This window comes from Lissotriton helveticus, chromosome 1_1 (assembly GCF_964261635.1).
Source record: "Lissotriton helveticus chromosome 1_1, aLisHel1.1, whole genome shotgun sequence".
NCBI classification, from domain to species: Eukaryota; Metazoa; Chordata; class Amphibia; order Caudata; family Salamandridae; genus Lissotriton; species Lissotriton helveticus.
In genome coordinates this window covers 2,110,442,651-2,110,461,498 of record NC_136057.1, presented here as the reverse complement: position 1 = coordinate 2,110,461,498, position 18,848 = coordinate 2,110,442,651, and the positions used below count along the sequence as shown (strand labels likewise).

The window sequence follows — 18,848 nt, the reverse complement described above, 5'->3', positions numbered from 1 at the left end:
CAACGGCGCGCAGGAGTACTGCTCATGCAAAATTTCCCAGAATCAGTTTGATGCTTTGGAAATTCAAAGGTCGAAATCTGGAGCTAGATATTGTCTCTACCAGATAATGCGTTACCAAAGGTAAGTAGCTTGTTCTTTGCCTCTGTTGTGTGCTTTATATAGGTATTCTGAGAAGACTTGGGCCAGTCCATACAATCCACATTGTAGAAGACATCAACTTCTCTTGTCTGCTTATTGATGTTCATTTAAACTGCATTTAACCCCTTCCCGGCGGGGATAATCCCCCCACGGTGCTGGGGGAGGGAGGCCGTGCGCGATACTCGTGACTAGCTCGGCTCGTCACGCAGCACGGTGGCGCTGTGCTCATGATGAGCTGAGCTCGTCATGACCACGCCCGTTTAATTAAACGCCCAGCACAGCAGGGGAATTATCCCGGCGTGGGCGTTTCGCGGCAGTCATGACAAGATCAGCTCGTCATGAGCACAGCGCCACTGTGCCTCATGACGAGCGCCATGAGCGCTCAAGGAGTTGAGACTGAAACCCAAATGCACAGATAAAAAAAAAAAAATGAAATGTAAACGGGGAAGATATGTCCGTTTTGTGAGAATACAACTGGAGAGAGAATCATTGTTGCAGTCTACTGAAAAAGGGAAGAATGAGACCCAGGTGAGTAATGTGAAGGGAGAAACGTCAAGAAGTTCATTTACTGGATCATTTTAACATATCCTCATGCCCTAAACATTCGGAAGACTATAAAAAATAGGAATTTATTGTGACTAGCTGCTTCTGCACCCTCCGGTGATGCAGTAATTGCTTCAGGTACTGTGTGACGAGCAACCATAAATAGAAGCTCTGATCCGAGCAACAATGCCATGACTTTGAAAAGTGAAACTCCGATTGTGCTGACTAGTAAGTTGAGTTGGTCCAGTGGAAGTCCAAATGTACTCCAGATTTACAAAGTATTTTCTTTGCTCATTCTGATTAACGGATTTACTGAATTCAACATTGTCGCACACAATCAGAGTTATCGTATACTGTCAAATCTTGGGGTGGTCTCATTGAAACACAAAGTGCTATTTATAGTTTACCTCCAGTTCCCCTTATTATCCTTCCCAATGTGTCTGCCTGTTTGCTAGTGCACTTGAGTTTGGACTATGCTAAGACCCTCTACTCCGGTCTCCCTAAAATTCAAATCACTCCCCTTAGTATGGACAGGATGTTGCTGGATACCTGATTAGGGCATTAAGAATCTTCTGCTTTATCAAGTCATTTTACTGGCTTCTTATCTTATTCTGTCCTATCCATATTTAAATGTGAGATGATATTAAGTGATGCATCATGATTTCGGTGAAATAATTATTTTGACAGGAAAATTTTGTAAATACTTTGTTTTAATGTAATTCATTGTACCAGGGTACAGGTCTTTAATTGGTTTACTTTTAAAGATTCACCCGAGGGTCTGTTCCGCTGCCAAGTCCTGCTCAGTTCAACAAAGAATGTATACATTTGTTACTTTAGACCAATGTTTAATCCGATTAGAACAATGCTAAATATAAGGCTACTAGTACGGATATATGTAGTGACATAAACCATAAGTCCTAATTTTAAACAAAGTAAATAATACCCTAGATCTGTTGTCACATGAAGGAATTACTTTTCCCCAAGAAGCACAGCAGTTGCAGAGTATTATACTTCAAAACTGGAGCATAAAGGGGACTGTATTCTTATAGGAACAGATGAGATTTAGTGTAACACACGAGATTTGCAGTAAATCACACAATATTCATTATCTCCCCCAGCTTTGATGGAATCAAGATATCATTACTAGTAGCGCCATCCGAAATTCCTCATCATTGCAACATGCATGAAGTATTCTTTATTTAATGCTACAGAGCTTTCATCCTTTATATTAGACATTTTGATTTTGATTTCAAGCAAACATCTTGTTGCGTAACATTGTCTGTTTTAGAGAGACGGAAATATGTGGAGTCAATGTTAGTGTTTAGTAGTCCAGGGATGATTTCCTACAGGAATCTTGGACAAGTAATTTGTGAATCAAATCGCCCATCAGTCTTTCCCCATTTGAGCTTCCCCCACGAAACAATAACCACATTCTATTCCGAGGAGAACGTTTATTACTGCATTAGCACTGATCCTAAGAGGATCACAAAATCATATAATGGCAACACAGAACTTGGTGTTTTCATTCCTGGATGCTCATGTACACTTACTATACTACTAAATGTAACATTTTGAATGAAGGCGGTAATTACTTTAAGTGCCACAAACTAATAACTGATGAGCTGAAAAATAACGTTTTTGAGTCCAATTAGTAAGCAGTTTTTTTCCTACTTTCTTAGGTGACCGGGTTATTGATGTAGGCTCAGAATGGAGAACTTTCAGCAATGACAAAGCCGCCAAAGACCCTTCTCGAGTGGGAGATACCCAAAATCCTCTTTTGAGTGGTGGTGATTTGACGACAATGATTGGCAAGGTATGCTGATACTATTTAATAATTTAATTTTACTAAAATGCTTTTCTTCTTCTTCACCTAATTCCCTGGTGTAACATGTTTTGAAAGTTCAGATCGAAAATATTTACGTCAAATGGAATTCTAATCCAACAATCATGTATTTCAAAATACGGATGGTGCGGTCAAACAGGTTAATTTTTCCGAAAGTAATAATATAGAACATCAAAATTTTCATTGTTGCAACTCAAGATTGTTTTTTCTAAGGTGCCCACAACAATGAACCTGGACCTAAAGGTGACACTAGTTTGTTATAATTCTACCTCAACAACTGTCAGAACCCAATTCAGAGGGGCCACAGGGAAAGAAGGGTTTACTGGGCCCAACCGAGGCTGTTGGGCTGTTTACTCCTACTGTGGATCCTGCTCAGTTGGGTCAAGCGCCTTCTGCGTCTGATTCTCAATTGGTAACGTAGCGCAAGCAGCCAAGGCTTCCTCGGAGGGAAGTGTAGATACAGATCAGTAAACATGTCACAACTCCACATGCTCACAGTGCCCACATTAAATAGATGCCCAGTTAAATACTTGTTTTGTATAAAAAGTATTTTAATTCTACACATGCAAAGTTACAATGACATTCCATATGCAGTAACATAGTCCCTCTTGAAGTAGGCCCCCTAGTAGTTGTCCGGCCACCCTGCCGGGTTAGTTACTAAGTTCTCATATAATTAGTGTGCTGCTATGTCTCACTGGCATCCAGGGAATGTAAACTTCTTGGCCCCTTTCATGGGGCATACCACCTTGGACTCCGTTAATAAGTATAGTCACTTAGAGTATAGTAGGGTTGCCAAAGCCGGTATATACCCTGGGGCCTGGTTGGCCCAGTTCTCCGCTTACCCGCTCCAAGAGTACGAACCCTGGCTGCGTTAGTGCGGTTCTTGCACAGATCAGCGAAGTCGGGCTGCGCGGGTTCACTGTCGCAGCTCCTGAAAGGTGTCTTCTCTCTCCCCTTACCAGTTCCTGATGAGTGTTCTGACTTCAGCCACACGCAGTTAGTCTTAGTCTTCCCTCCTGGGGGATGGGTGGTCTCCTTGTTCTGGTGGGGCTCCAACAGCATCTTCTCGGGCCTCCTAGGGAATGAAGCCTCCTGTGTCTTAGTTGTAGCAGCAAGTTGGGGTCACGGGCAACGATCTGGACAACTGGCCTAAGTGTTTTGTGTGGGCCTCCCGGCATACGGGGTCACTCTAACAAACCTCACTGTCTGGTCATGCTGGCCTCAGGGTGCCTCCTCTACGTCCTCTCCTGACACACAAGCTCATGGTAATGTCCTGCACTTGGGTGACTGCCTGATCAATGCGATGCAGTAACTCTGCACTCGGCAGCACCTCCTGGCATACTGGGTCTCCACTTCAACACATTGCACATGGGCAATGGCCTGATAGGTTCAGCACTGTCCTTCGTGCCCGGTGGCCCTTCTTGGCATACAAGGTCACCAAAGTTCACAAAACCGCACACAGGCAACAGCCCCATTAGTGCGGTGCAGTTCCTCACACCTTGCTCTGGAGTCCCACAAGTCTGGGCTCCTCTCTGGCTCACGCTTCCTCCAACACGCTCCTCTCCCTCACGGACACACCGGTCTTAGCAAGCAAGCAGGTACTGGTATCCAAGACAGATGATTTTTGGTTTCCTAGGCTGATGTCCCCTCTCCCAGCAGGGAGACTACCAGGCTGGGCCTCTAGTGCTGGTCACAGGCAGAAAGCCACAGAGCTTCCCTTCTTGTGCAACACAGTTGGGTGCTAGGCAAATGACAAAGTATGGGTTCTCAGACTTCCTACCCATAGTTCTTTTCCAGACATGTCATTTAGGATCTGGCCTTTTAAAGTTTTATGTGGAGTTCTACTTCTTTGGTATGGACATTTCTTCCTCACCCTTCTCTCTAAAAGATGTCTGTTACAACAGGAATGGCGTCAACGCTGATTATGCTCCAATAAGATTCATGGGAGGGACCAGAGTTCACACCTAAATGTCAGCCACAGTAATCTGTGCATCAAAGGGTAATCCCGGGCCTCAGCCCTACCCATTATGATTCTCTTATCAGCCTTATCTGCTTCCTTTCCTTTTAGCGACATGCAGGGGAGTAGCTCTTCTGACTTGCCCGGGGCTGCGCGGCTTCGGCCTCTATTTGATCGTCCCTCTCTTCTTGATTGGTGGGGTGACTGTGTTCTTTCCTGAGGCGGCCTATTTAAATATGGTTGACCGGCAGACGCGCGCTGCTGGCGCGCCCAAGACAAGCCCGGCCGGGGGCCAGTCCCCTTGCCCGTTTCAATCTAGACCTAAGGCAATATTCCTCAAGGGAAATCAAGGACTTTGCTCTCCCTTCCCGAAAAGAGTGCACTGAGTCTATGCAGGTAGGACAGAGCGTATTGTTATGTAGACATTTTGATTTCTCCTTTACACCGACGCTATAAACTTCGATAACTGCCCAGCAACCCCCAAACATCACTTTAAGGGTTTCTGTCTTGGGGGGCGTGGCTCGGCTGCTGAGCGGAATGGCTGCCTAACTTCGCAGCTCCGCCGGCCAAGCACTTAATCCATCATTTATCCGACCAACACACGCTGTGACTCGGATCTACTTAAAGCCAGAGCTCGCCTATATACTCCGCTCTGACCTGTGGAAGTTGTTGGGGGCAAAGCGCTGAAGGCCGCGAGATTGCTGGAGCGGAGGTGCGGCCTACCTGCCAGAGTGAGACCGGGGACGCGAGTGGCGGGCGCCTCGAGGACAAAGTGAGCTGCGGCCTGGCGGTGGAAAGTGCGGCGCTCATTTGAAGGGCGGTGCCGCAGGTCACCGCCCTAGGAGATCGGCTGCGGGAACACGGTGAGGAGGGCGAGGCTGCAACTGCTGAGCTGCCGATCGGCATAGCTGTGGTCTGCCGGGATAAGAACGCTAGGTGCGGGAGGAGTCTGCTGGCACCCGAGGTCTGCTGAGGGCTGGTGAGGAATGGCTGTGTGGACACGGCTGTTAATGCAGGGCTGATTTTTGGATTTCTTCAGGCACCTGGGCACGCACTACGATGTAGTTGCATGTGGGGCTGATGTGAAGTGTGTATTGCTTGGCACTGTGGTGTTGGGCCCTAGGCCCACATGGTGTAAGCAATGAGACACACGGGCACCAGTTAGGGGATAGCAGATCTGGCCACGAGCACGTGCGCTCTGGCTCTTTTATTGGCAGCGTCACCTGACCCAGTGACGTCTGTGGTGGGTGGGTGTTTAGTGTAGGGTTACATCTATAACAACTAGACTGTGTCCTAGCAGGACACTACATTCCTCCCCAACTTTAATGAAAGGAAAAGCGAATGTCCAACCTGTAAGAAAACAGAACAATAACAGTTGATAGCCCCAACAGATCTTCTTCAGGCGATCAGCTGGGAGAATGTTGAAAGTTCCAGGACTACAAAGTCAGTCAGATGAGCTTCACCTCGGCGGTGTACTTCAGATCATCCTTGTCTTGCTGTGTTGACGCTTATGTACAGTGTTCTCACTTTGGGAGCAGAAAAGGGTGTGACCCTTGAGGGGTCTCGCAGGTGTTCCTAGTCCAGTGGATGACCACGCTTGTTGGTTGTAGGAGACGATTATGGCACGAGAGGTCTTTCTTTGGATTTGCTGATTTTGATGCCTTCACATCTCCGTCCGGCCAGGTAACTTCCGACTTGCCTTTCTTGCTGGACTCCTCTCTCACGGGAGCCTTGAAGACTGGCCTCTCCTGCTGGGACTCTTCTCTCACTAGAGACGCTGGGAGGACCCTCTTGCCGGACACGACGGGACCGGGTGGGCCGTGCGGGCTTCGCATGAGCCGTGCAAAGGCGTCGCTGCCGAACTGCCAACGGACTCACCGCCAAGTCTCTCATGATGTCCTCGGGGGTGTTGATGTCATCCGCCAGGATGGTCTTGCCGTTAGGACATGGGTTCAGCGTCTTCAACCGACCATTTCTCGGTGCCAGGTGTTTACCTGGGGCCTTCATGCTTCCTGTTGCCTGTCGTGGAGCTGCCGCTGCTGCACCTCTCCCATCCGGATTCCTCTCTCACAGGATATGCGGCCGAGGCCCTTGTCCCCTGGACCGCCACTTGATCGCGTGGGCTGTACGGGTCGCTGCCGAACTTCGGACATGGCCACAGTCGAGTCTTGCGTAGTCCACAAGGGTGGATTGTCTAGTGCTCGGGTATGCTCTGCTTCGGTAAGCTTCAGGTTCACGGGGCACCCATGCAGTTCATCAGTGGTTGGTCTCTTCGAATGCAGGTTGTAGGGATTGCTGGGATCCACGCGGATGTTGCGATGTTCCTTGGACAGCATCGATGTTCCTGTGTGCTGATTGTTACGATGCTCCTTGGACAGCACCGATGTTCCTGTGTGCTGTAGTTCTCTCTCCTCCTCTGTGGAGTGATGTGATTCTCCATTCTTCCTCTTCGTTCACTTCCTCGACGCGGTCCGGTCTCCTTTCTTGCTTTCTCATGCTAACCAGGATTCTCCATGTAGCGGGCCCTCTACATGTCGTCCCCGTGGTCTTGTCCATGTGGTAGGACACTGTCTTCACTTGGCTTGTTGACTAGACCTGTCGTCGCATCTTCCTTTTCTTCATGGCGTCGCGCCCTTCCTTTCCTTGTTGGTCAGTTTTCATCTTGGGCATGAGTTGTCATGCTGTGCTATTTTCTTTGTGGTCGCTATTCACCGTCACGGTGTTTTGGCGTTGGCGCGCTTTGTCTGCGCGGAGGAGGGTTGCGTCACCGCTCCTGGTGCAACTCTGGTGCATGCTGCCATGTGTGCTGACGATGGCGCTCCGGTTGCTGCGAGACATGGCTGTCTCTGTTGGGGACCTTTGTGTGCTGTCCCGTGGCATTGGCGTGTCGCTGTGTAGCGTCACTTTGGCGCTCCTGATTCATGGCACGTTCGGCGCAGTGCTGTGCGGTCTTGTGCTTCTGGCGCGTTTTTCTGCGTGGTCTCCTGATGTGTTCAGGAGGTTGCATGTTGACGTGGCAACATTCGGGCGTGGCAGTGTCCTTGTGCTTGGACAGATTCTCCTGTTGCTGTGTGGCGCGTTTCTGCGCACTTACTGTTCAGGGTTCTTGGACGCCTGTTGCGTGACGTTGGGTACTTGCTGCTTTGGCTGTCGTCAGGCACTTGCTGCTTTGGCTGTTGTCAGGGACTTGCTGCTTTGGCTGTTGTCAGGGACTTGCTGCTTTGGACCGTTGGCGGGAGTGGTTGATGCTGCGGTGAACACCTGTGGCCACAAGGCGTCGCTGCTCTCTCCGTCGTTTGATCTCGGCGGTCGTTTCCCTGGACGTTCTCCCAGTGCTTGGCAGTCGTTTCCTCCAGACGTTCTGTCAGTGCTTGGATGCTTAGTGAGGCGTTCGTGCCTCTTGTCCACGTCGCGCTGGAAGTGGCATCTGCAGACCCTTTGCTGGTGGGTGTGGGTGTCTTCTGCGTGGTTGCGCACTTACTTGCTGCGTGGTAGTAGATTCTAGTTGTGGTTGCGTTGTGTTGCATTGCGCATTTACTTGCTGCTTTGTTCCTTGGGGCGTTACTCAGTCCGTTGCCCCTTGCTGCTATTGACCCATCGTGGGTTTGTGCAAAGCTTGTTTCTTTGGTGTGTGTAGGTGTGATGGTGCTGGATGGCCACCAAATAGCAGGGGGGAGGCTCCTCGGCAGTCTTCCAGGATCTGCAGGGCTCTGCTGAATGAAAATGCCGGCACTGGGACGTGTGACTCTGTAGTGTGGGGGTCCGACCCAGTAAGTAGGTGGCTTGCAGATTCACTGATTGCACTGGGCCCCCAGGAGTCCTTTGGTCTGTACTAGTTTTGGGTTTCTGGCGCGTTCCTGCGCCTCGTGGCGTGTTACTGCGTTGCTGGCTTGTTTTCTGCGCGGTCTCCCTTTTGTCTTCAGGAGGTTGCGTATTGACGTGGCGTCCTTTGGGCATGGCAGTGTTCCTGCACACGGTTAGTTCAGTCTCACATTGTGTAGTTGCAGGCTTGCGCCAGTGCTATCTGGTGCGTGGAGTTCCTTCACTCCTTGCGTGTTGCTGCGCAGTGCTGTGCTGTTGTGCAGTTATTTTGTGCGTCTGTTTTCTTGGTGTACTACTGTGCATCAGTGGAGGTGCCTTGATTCTCTTGCTGTGGGTCGCCGCAGCCTGAGATTGCTTCTGTGGCAGAATGCTGGTGGCTCTTGACACTGTGCATAGGTACAGTCCTAGGGTGACTGCTTTGTGCAATGCTGGTTGCAGTTCCTTGTTAATGCAGGTGCGCTTTTCCTTTTGGCCACTGGGTGGCAGTAATGCTGCTTTCCTAATGCTGCTTTCCTCCCAGGCTGTGCACTCTCTGGTATCTGCTACTCCCGGGGCTTACTGTGGGCTGGAGCTGCTGGTAGCTGGCCTCAGGGACTGGACGCCACCTCTTTGCCGGTAAGTTTCACTTTTTAACAGTATTCCTCTTGTGGGGGAGAAAGGCACAGGCTCCAGTTTGGGTTTGCTGTCTCTTGTGTTCACGGGGCACATGTTCTGATTCTTGCCGGGTGCACCGGCACTAGCATTTGATATCCCGTGGGGTGGGGGGGGCACATTTGAACTCGGCAGCGCTGGTTGTTCCTGTTGCTCTCCCCCCTCCCCGCAGCAGCTTCTTGATCCACACGCTGCCGGAGGGGGGGTGTGTGTGCACCCTGTCACTGCGTGTGCGGGCGGCTTTGCGCTCGGACTTTGGGGCACTTGTATTTCAGTGTCTATGGTGGGAGGAGGGGGGAAACACCTGCTGAAGCGGCACTACTCCTGGAAAACGATGCAGCCTCGCAGCTAGACAGAATTCACTTTCCCCCACGTGGATGGGAAGAGCTCGTGTTTCCACCGCTGCGGGTGGGCTCAGCTGTGGGTGTTAGCGCTGGCAGCTTATCACACGCTGCGGGCGCTTCTCTCGGAAGTCTTTCATCCCGCCGCTTCCATTCACACACGCGGCGGGGACAGGGGAAGCTCCGGGCAGGCCGCGGGTAGGCTCCGCGAGTCCTGCATAAGTTATGTTCATTCACCCTCGAGGCGGGGAAACGAAGGCATCACAGGCAGGCCGCGGGTGGGCTCCGCTGGCGCTGCTTTAATTGACAATTAAAATGGCTGCAATTACGCCCGGCAAGGCGCGCTGATCGTGCGGGTGGGCTCCGCTTTCATTGTTCTCCCGCCGCCGCAGCTTTACACTACACACGCTGCGCGGCGGGGGCTGGGAACGCTCGTAGCAGGCCGCGGGTGGGCTCCGCCGGCTCTGCTGTAATGTTAATGTCTATAGCGGGTGGGCTCCGCTTTGGTGCACAGTCTTCCGGGGGGAGTCACCTCCCGCTCCCGGCTCACCTTCGGCCGACGGGCCAGGTCCTGGGCTGCGGTCGTGGCGGGTGGGCTCCGTCCGGCCGGTGCACCTCTCCGGTGGGGTCTTCAGGCTCGCGGCCGTCGCAGGTGGGCTCTGGGCGGTTCGCTGTTTCCTGGAGGTGCGTGTTGGTGGCGGCCGACGCGGGTAGGCTCCGGTCGGCTCGTCCTTGAAGGCAGGTGCGGTGGGCCTCACGGTCGCTGCAGGCTGCGGGGCTCCGACGTGCCCACCGGCTTCTCGGCGCTGCTGCGCCCTGCTACGGGGGGTGCTCTGCAGGCGGGCAGCTCTCTCCCCCTTTTCTCAGGATGATGTGGCAGTGGCACGCGTGGCTTCACTACCGGCCTCGTCGCCAATGTGGTGTTGGGCCCTAGGCCCACATGGTGTAAGCAATGAGACACACGGGCACCAGTTAGGGGATAGCAGATCTGGCCACGAGCACGTGCGCTCTGGCTCTTTTATTGGCAGCGTCACCTGACCCAGTGACGTCTGTGGTGGGTGGGTGTTTAGTGTAGGGTTACATCTATAACAACTAGACTGTGTCCTAGCAGGACACTACAGGCACTTCGTCGATTGGAGACACTGCTGCAGTCCGCCATTTTATGTCCTCGTGAGCCCAGTTCACTTGAAACTTCGTAAGGGGCTGGTGTGGCCGGAACAGTTGAGGAGGACTAAGTGAGGATGAGTAAAATCCCAGTCACTAAGGCGCTGTTGAGTCCACTAGGTGTCCGTATTGCCGAGTGCTGGGAGGCAGGGTGTGGCGGCTTAATTTTACGAACTGCAGGTGGAGAGCTAGCCTGCTGCTGCAAGGGTTGCCTCGAGCCCGCCGCACTCTTGCTTCCCATGCCATAAGATCCCGGCTAACACGAAGCCCACGCTTTTGGCATCTACTGGTGGTGGGGCCTGTACATTTGAGTGGCATTCAGGACCTGTGAAGCGAAGGTCAGAAGTGCACGGCGGGATGCGTGCACGGTCCTGTTGGTGCCCTGCGTCTCCACGGGATGCTCTACGGGATACTGTTTAGTATCGGGTAGTGCGTGTGGAACTGCGCTGGTTAAACGCTAACACTACCACAGCAGCGGAGAGAAGCTTATGCAGGCAGTGCGTCCTATGAATGTGCAAGACGGTGGGTGCAGAGAGTTTGTCTGTTCACCGCCCCCCCCGCCTACATATAGTGTTGGACCCTGCAATTTGTCTGCGGTGGACGTGCCTTTATGCTGCCAGAGAACTGCGCCCCAGTATTGCTTTGTGGGTTGCCTTGTCACCGTTAGTCATTCTAGCGTCGGGGAGGAAAGTCGCCTTCTCTGCTGGTGCGCTCCAGCAATTGGGAGAGTTCTGAACCTAAGAATCTAGTACTTGGAGGTGCACAGAAACCGGCCTCGCCATTGCAACCCATAGTGGAGATGAAGGAAGGGCCTCTTGTGACGTGATACCCATGGCCTACCTGCTGCAATACCATGTCGAAACTACTGTTGACCGGAGGGATGGCAACGTACAGTCTTGAAGGCACTTTGATTTCCTGAATTTTGCCTGGGAAATCAGCATCTCTGTCTATATAAGATTGTTTCCATACCTGAACACCGGATGGCTGAGAACTAACATCAGGGGCTTCACAACTGTTTTTTCTTGCATTGTACACTGATGGGCATGTCTGCCCAGTGCTCCGCAGAGACTGCCCTCCTAAGATTTTTTTTTAGTAAGTAAGATTGTTGGTTTACAGGTATGCTTTCTTAATTTTAAGACATGGGATTTCCACTTCAATATCCACTGTAAATAATAAAAAAACTGGCCATATGCTTCCTTTTATACTGTTAAATGTGTTGGTATTTGCGTAATAATGTTAACTTAATTTCCAAATATACATTTTTATTTACTTTTTCAATCCAGGGTACTGGTTCGGCAAGTTATGATGAATTTGGAAATTCAAAGTACCAAAACCGCAGAACAATGAGTAGTTCCGATCGTGCAATAATGAATGCTTTCAAGGAAATTACCACTATGGCCGACCGAATTAACCTCCCCCGTAATATAATTGTAAGTGTTCGCATATTTCTAATAAATTATTTTCGCAGTGATTCCGTTTAATAAATCTTCATAACGTCTTTATAGTATTACAAAAATGACTTTGATGAATTTGTATTTTTTTTCTTGGAAAGGATCGGACCAATAACTTATTCAAGCAAGTATATGAGCAGAAAAGTCTAAAGGGAAGAAGCAACGATGCAATTGCATCGGCATGCCTTTATATTGCCTGTAGGCAAGAGGGTGTTCCAAGAACGTTTAAGGGTAAGCTTTAATTACAGGTATTATTCATAAACCTTTTATGATTTAGTGGTTTTTCAAAATTGATGTACAGAATCCAAATGTCTGAAATGCACATTTCATGCTAGGCACATTGCCAATCTGTTTTTAGTTCAAAGGCTGCGTGTTGCTTTTTATTATGGATCTGGTACCTCCCAGTAGTATTGCTTGTGGTTTGATCCCCCATCAACAGGCAATCCTCCTTTAATAGCCGTACATTTTAGTGCAGCCAGTGTTGAGTCCAGTATACCTCCGTTTGTATAGTCATTAATAACCAGATTCACATACTACTTTGGAAAATAAAGCAAGGGCTATGTGTTGGCTGTAGTTTCAGGAATATGATCAGTTTGACACTCCTCGTTTATTCATTTAGCCTCTAAAATCACATGCATGAGACTTTTCTATTTGTTATTGCCAAGTATGGTTACATGTAAACTGACAGTACATGTGTTGATATGGCTGGCAATAAGGGGACAGTGTATATGGTACAACATTAATAATAAATTGATACTTGTATAGCGCACTACTCACCCGCAAGGGTCTCAAGGCGCTTGTACGAAATACCGCCGTGGAACCCTTCCTGGCTTTCCCTGTGAGGTGTCCACTCCTGGGCACCCCCAAGGTGGAGGCCAGGCATCCTTAGCGTTGTGGGGCCGTTGTGGAGATTAAGCAAGCTATTGCCCAGAGTTGCAGAGTGGGACTCCATGATTGGAATAGGCACCGAGGCGAGAATTATCAGGTCCGTGGAATTTTTGAGCCCAAGACCCGCCGAGGGGGGGATTTGAACCCTGGTCCCGGGCTAGACCTCTGCATCAGGGTCTGCCGCTCTAACCATTGAGCCACACTTCTCCTTCTCTTAATGTTAATCCTTATGTTTGTAAAGTAATTTACCAAGATTTTTTTGTTAGTTACCTTATTAATCTTGTTTGTAGTGAACCTCAGAACCTTTCACAACTTTGTTTGACTAAAATCGACCTACTAGCAGTTTTAAAAAAACTATTTTACATGTTTAGTTCTAAACACCTATATGCTTATTTCAGTACTTTAAAATCATTACGAGAAGGCAGATGGGTTCCAAATTAATAAATTGTAAAACATTATCTGTATTACACAGACTGGCACCAATTTTCTCAGTTTCACTTGTTCCTTTAATCAGCAGGATTGCTGGACATTAGTTTTTTTCTTTTTTAGGCTTCGCCTGCGTAGGCTGCCATGCAGCTGGCGAGATCTAAGGATTTTGCGTAGCTTTCTCTAGCGGGCTTTAAGCCCCGCCCCTCTTTCCCATTGGCCGGCGCCACCGTTTATGCTAACCGATGGCCAGCCTTTGGGAAAGAGCTTTTGCCTATGTAGACTTTTCTCTCTGTCAGACGGCCCTCTTGGACGGGCTCGTCTGCCTTCCTCCGTCGTGAAAGTTTTCTTATCTTTATGGGGCCAAAACACATGGCCCCATAAAGACAAGAAACCTTTCACGGCAGAAGGAAAGCAGGCCGCATGTTTATTTTTGCATTGTGCTTTCACTTTAAAAGCGCAATGCAAAAATAAACAATGGCTGACTGGCGAGATCTTTTCTAGGTCGAGCCTCTGTTTCCAAGCCCCTGGGAGCTTTGTTTTTAGCCAGTTCATTGGTATGCGAGTTTTGACGAAGAGTTACACTCCCATCGAGTAAAAAAACTGTTTCTTGTGGAGAAGTCTGCTGTAGAGAAGTGCTTCTTCTCGCAGGTGACTGACTGCGCTACCACTAACATACGTGGAGAATCTATGTGTTTTGACAGGCTCGCTTCAAGTTGGTTCTGCTGGCCGCAGATTATTTTTGGCGTCAGTCTTGAAGTTAACCACCCGCTGTACATAGTAGCTTAGGTTGGCTTTGCCTTTGTTGCAAAGAGCGTTTGTCCGAGTGTTTTAACGGAGAACAGCACTGCGGTACCGGGATGTGTTCATTTTGTGTGCAGGTTCTAAATATCTCGGTGTTTTGTATTCCTGGTTGCAAGGCAGAGTGGAAGACTGTTCTTCATTTGTTAGGGAAATACTCAGCCTTTTAGCAGCACCTTTCCGCCGTGGTTCGCCTTTTAAAAGCACTTTACGTTCACACTGTTTGGGGCTTGGATAAGGTTTACCCAGTAATCGTACTCCAATTAGGTGTCCAATTACTGCTATGAGTTAAATAAATAAGTCCTTTTGCTGGTGAAGTAGGACAGTTAAAATGTAACATAAGAGGGAAAAAAAGCGGAAGGTCCCAGAAAAGTTTTTTCAGTCCGAAATATGGTCCCAATCCGATTCGGAGTCATTCCGTACGAATAGCCACATACGAAAAATAGAACTGTCTACTATAAATGGCTGTTAAATTATTTGTAGGCAGCATTACCTCCTGTTAGTTAAAAAAGATATACGTGTATAGACCATTTAGACGGATAGCTATTGGGTCAGACCCACAAATGACGAAAGTTATATGTAAACATGAGAATGACACTGCAGTATCTAATCCCTTGGAAGCAACAGAAAACTAAATGTGCCTGTCGTTTAAAAGCACTCTGCAAGGGGGGCGAGACGGGCTGTCTAATCTGAATTTCTTTTATCCCCTGATTTGGGGCACTCCTCATTCCCCCATCAGTCGGGGTGCATGTTCATGGCATAAACCTGCAGAGAGTGCTTTTTCCAACCCTTAATATGGGACGGGTCATTTCCTGTTGCCCTCGGGCTTTTATTATTGTGCTTATATATTAGAAGACCTCTTTTACTTATCAAGGTTCTGTATTTGAACTTAATATCATGAATTGGTGTTTTTCCGTACTTCGTTCTGTCATCTGTACCCTCGTATCCCATGTCCTGTTTCTTTCAACGGACTTCTGTGGTTCTACTTCGGGTTCTTTATGTAACCTGCATTTGTATTAGTGCTTGCAACTGCATCCCTTTAATGCTCAGTCAGCACGGGATCTGCTGCGATGCAGACACTGCCACCGCAGGCTTACAGAGGCTACCGCTGATGACTCCGTCCCCAGGCACCACCACAAGCAGCCCCCCCCCCCCCCCTCCTCTTGGGCTAGAGCCGTGGAACACACAGACTAAACCACCCACCCCTTTTAAAGCCACGGCTAGCACCGTCCCCAGGCACCACCACAAGCAGGCTCCTCCCCCTGAGCTAGAGCAGGGGGAACACCACACAGCCCCACCACCACCAAAGCAATAAATAGCACCACCACAAGCAGGCTCCTCCACTGAGCTAGACCAGGGGAACACCAAACAGCACCCACCACCACCACCACCAAAGCAACAACTAGCACCGCCCCCTGGCACCACCATATGCAGGCTCCTCCCCTGAGCTAGAGCAGGGGAACACCACACAGCCCCATCACCCACCCCTTCTAAAGCCACGGATAGCACCGCCCCCTGGCACCACCCCAAGCAAGCTCCTCCCCTGAGCAAGAGCAGGGGAACACCACACATCGCCCACCCCTTCTAAAGCCACGGCTAGCACCGCTCCTGTCACCACCACAAGCAGGCTCCTCCCCTGAGCTAGAGCAGGGGAACACCACACAGCTCCCACCACCCACACCCTCCAAAGCAACAACTAGCACCGCCCCCTGGCACCACCACAAGCAGGCTCCCCCCCCTGAACTAGAGCAGGAGAACAACACACAGCACTCACCACCACCAAAGCAACAACTGGCACTGCCCCCAGGCAGCACCAGGGTGGCGGTTGCTAGGGGGGGGTGGTTCCCTGGTTAGAAATGCAAACACCTCTCCACTGGGGGGCTACCCAGACATAACCTTTAGGGTCTGCGACATTGACTAATGGGGAGCGCGTAAAACGAATGGGGAAACATTCATACAACATAAAATTTGGCCGCATCTCACACATAAATCAAGCCAATGCGCACTGAGGTAACCAGTGAGGAGGCGGCGGCCGGACATGTGGCTAGCATCAGCCCTCTTGTGAGCAGACTTCGGAGAGAAGGCAAACAGGCTGCTTTACGAAGGGGCAACCTTTTATCGGAGCCTTGAAACCAGACTAGTAAAACACATTAAATAGCATAGGCTTCAACGGGGGCCCGGCCACCCTTCTCCGTATTCTTAAATTGACATTACATTACTCTCTCTCTGTCTGTCTGTGGGTGCGTGTGTGCGTTGGACACTGTGACTATATGCGAGACACTGTGACTGTGAGACTGACTGTGTGTGTGTGAGACTGTGACTGTGTGTGTGTGAGACTGTGACTGTGTGTGAGACACTCTACTACTCTACTCAATCTCTACTATTCTACTCAATCTCTACTATTCTACTCAATCTCTACTACTCTACTCAATCTCTACTACTCTACTCAATCTCTACTACTCTACTCAATCTCTACTACTCTACTCAATCTCTACTACTCTACTCAATCTCTACTACTCTACTCAATCTCTACTACTCTACTCAATCTCTACTATTCTACTCAATCTCTACTATTCTACTCAATCTCTACTATTCTACTCAATCTCTACTACTCCCTACTAACCACTCTACTCACTCTTTAATCACGCTCTACTACGCTCTACTACTCTACTACTCACTCTACTATTCTACTCTCTACACCAGTGCTTTCCAAACTGTGCGTCGCGACACAGTAGTGTCGCCTTCCATTTGTGGGTATGTCGCGTGAATGCTCTCTTGGGCCGAACGTATACAGTGACGCAGTGCAGCTGAGTACCCGCAGGAGGAAGGAAAAGTGCAAGGCAAGCGTGCGGCCTTGTTCATTTTGCGGCGCAGTGATGAGGAACTGCCTCTGCACCCCATCCCAGGCGCTCGGTAAGGGAAATTTCCGAAATTGTTAAAACACTGTTGGCCTGCCTCTAATTTTCTCCTTTTTTGCTTCACCCACTCACACTCTCCCATTATCTATTTTTCCCTCTTCTCTGTTGTCTAAACAACTGAGCAAGTTCATGGAGTGATCACCGCTGGCCCGAGGCAGTCATAACTGGGGCCATTAGGGCAGCGTGTGGTTCAGGAAGGCCCCGAACACCGGAGCCTCAGCGGGGGGCAAGAATCAGTGTGTTAAGCGGGGCATACGGCCATCAAAGGCAGACCCCCCTGTGTGCGGCGATAGCTCCACACAGGTCAGCATGCCTGACTGTGCTGGGGGTGCCTTGAAAGTCCAGTGGTGTATAAATAACAATAGACGCGCTACATAAATAACATAGACGCATTTCAGCTTTTAATGCAAAATGCCCCCATGGGCATTTTTTTTTTTTGTTATAAACTTTTAATCGTCATCAGTATACACACACAGCCCTTCGCCTACAACCCTGGGGCCGGCAGCAAAAATAATGCAAAGTCAATACTGCGAAGAATGTCAATACATAAAGGCAATTCTCCATCAATCCGAGGGTCCGGTAATACATGTCCCGGAGAAACCCACCCCATCTGCTCTCAAAAGTTGTCAGCGGCCCCCCTCCCTCCCTGGGGAGACATGGAAGTGATGGCTACTGTGCCGCCTGGGAGCATTCAATGAAGTGTGTGTGTGTGTACACAACCTAACCTCAAGTATAACCTAGCTTTCGTAACAACCCCGCCTCACCGCCCCCCTCCCTGCCTGCCTATGTGCCAACCACCACTGCTACACTATAGGATCTGTTCCCTGCACCACCAGACCTAATGCTGCACTGCTTCTGTTCATTCCACTATCCTCCTACCAGCACCTGCCTGGCCCTCCTACTCTCAACCCGCTCCGCGCCCGACTCACCTATGTAATGTCTCTTGCCCCCGAGCATCCCCTGTCTCTCACCCGGTTGCCCACTGTCCCGTCCGAACTACGGGGTGCTCTGTCAAAGCTTCAATACCTTCCTCCCCAACCCACTGCTCCTCACTCTCCTCCTGAGCTGCTTCCGCGGCATCCTTGTTAGACCTGTAAGTCAGGTACAGGTCCCAGAAATTTTTTGGTCTGCTGACAGGGGGCAGGAGTTCGCTGTAGTGCTGCGATTGGGTGCAGCTATACAGCACGTCCCTGGCCCATCGGCGCTTAGTCGGGAGTGGGCCGCGCATCCAGCATTGCGCCACAGCACGTCGTGCCATAAGTAGCCCTATGTCTGCCAGACGGCGCGACGCCGGTGGAAGTATCCTAGTGTATCCCAGCAACGCCAGTGCCGGGTCAACCGGAAGCTCCAATTCAAGCACTAGTCCTAGTTCTTGAAAAACATCCTCCCAGAATTTGTTGATTCCCGGACAGGCCCACGCCAAATGCATTAAGTCCGCCATTGGCGCATGGCAGCGTTCGCACTCCGGCGTTTGACGAAGTCCGTATCTGTGTAGACGTTCTGGGGTGTAATAAACTCGTTGCAGAAATTTAAAATGAATGAGCCTGTGTCTGGCATTGAGCGATACTCTTTTGGTAGTTTGGCAGCAGTATTTCCACATCGAGTCGTCTATTTGTGTATCCAGGTCCCGCTGCCACGCCAGTCGGGCTTTCAAGGTAGGCTGTTCTGCTCCGTGCTGCCCTGCCTTGTATAATCGCGAGAGCAAGTGTCTAGGAGAGGGCGTTTTTATGACATAAGTTAGTTCCGGTATTTCGGGTGGTTCTGCCATGTCCGGTCCCAGCAGTTCACGAAGAGCCGCACGGACCCTGTGGAAATGATAGCGGTGCAGCAACGATACCGAGGTCCGGGATGTGTCGACCTGCTCCCAGGTGACCACCACTCCATCCCTGAACAGGTCTCCCAATG

The 18,848-nt window shown here is 50.0% G+C and overlaps 1 protein-coding gene across 1 annotated transcript in view; it reads left to right on the top strand.

The window, feature by feature from the left end:
* The window catches only part of GTF2B (general transcription factor IIB), a 130,781-nt gene that overhangs the window by 72,138 nt on the left and 39,795 nt on the right, over positions 1-18,848 (top strand). The window contains exons 3-5 of the mRNA XM_078645982.1: positions 2,361-2,494; positions 11,743-11,889; positions 12,012-12,141. Of these exons, the coding sequence (XP_078502108.1) occupies positions 2,361-2,494; positions 11,743-11,889; positions 12,012-12,141 (411 nt within the window). The remainder of the gene's footprint in view (positions 1-2,360; positions 2,495-11,742; positions 11,890-12,011; positions 12,142-18,848) is intronic.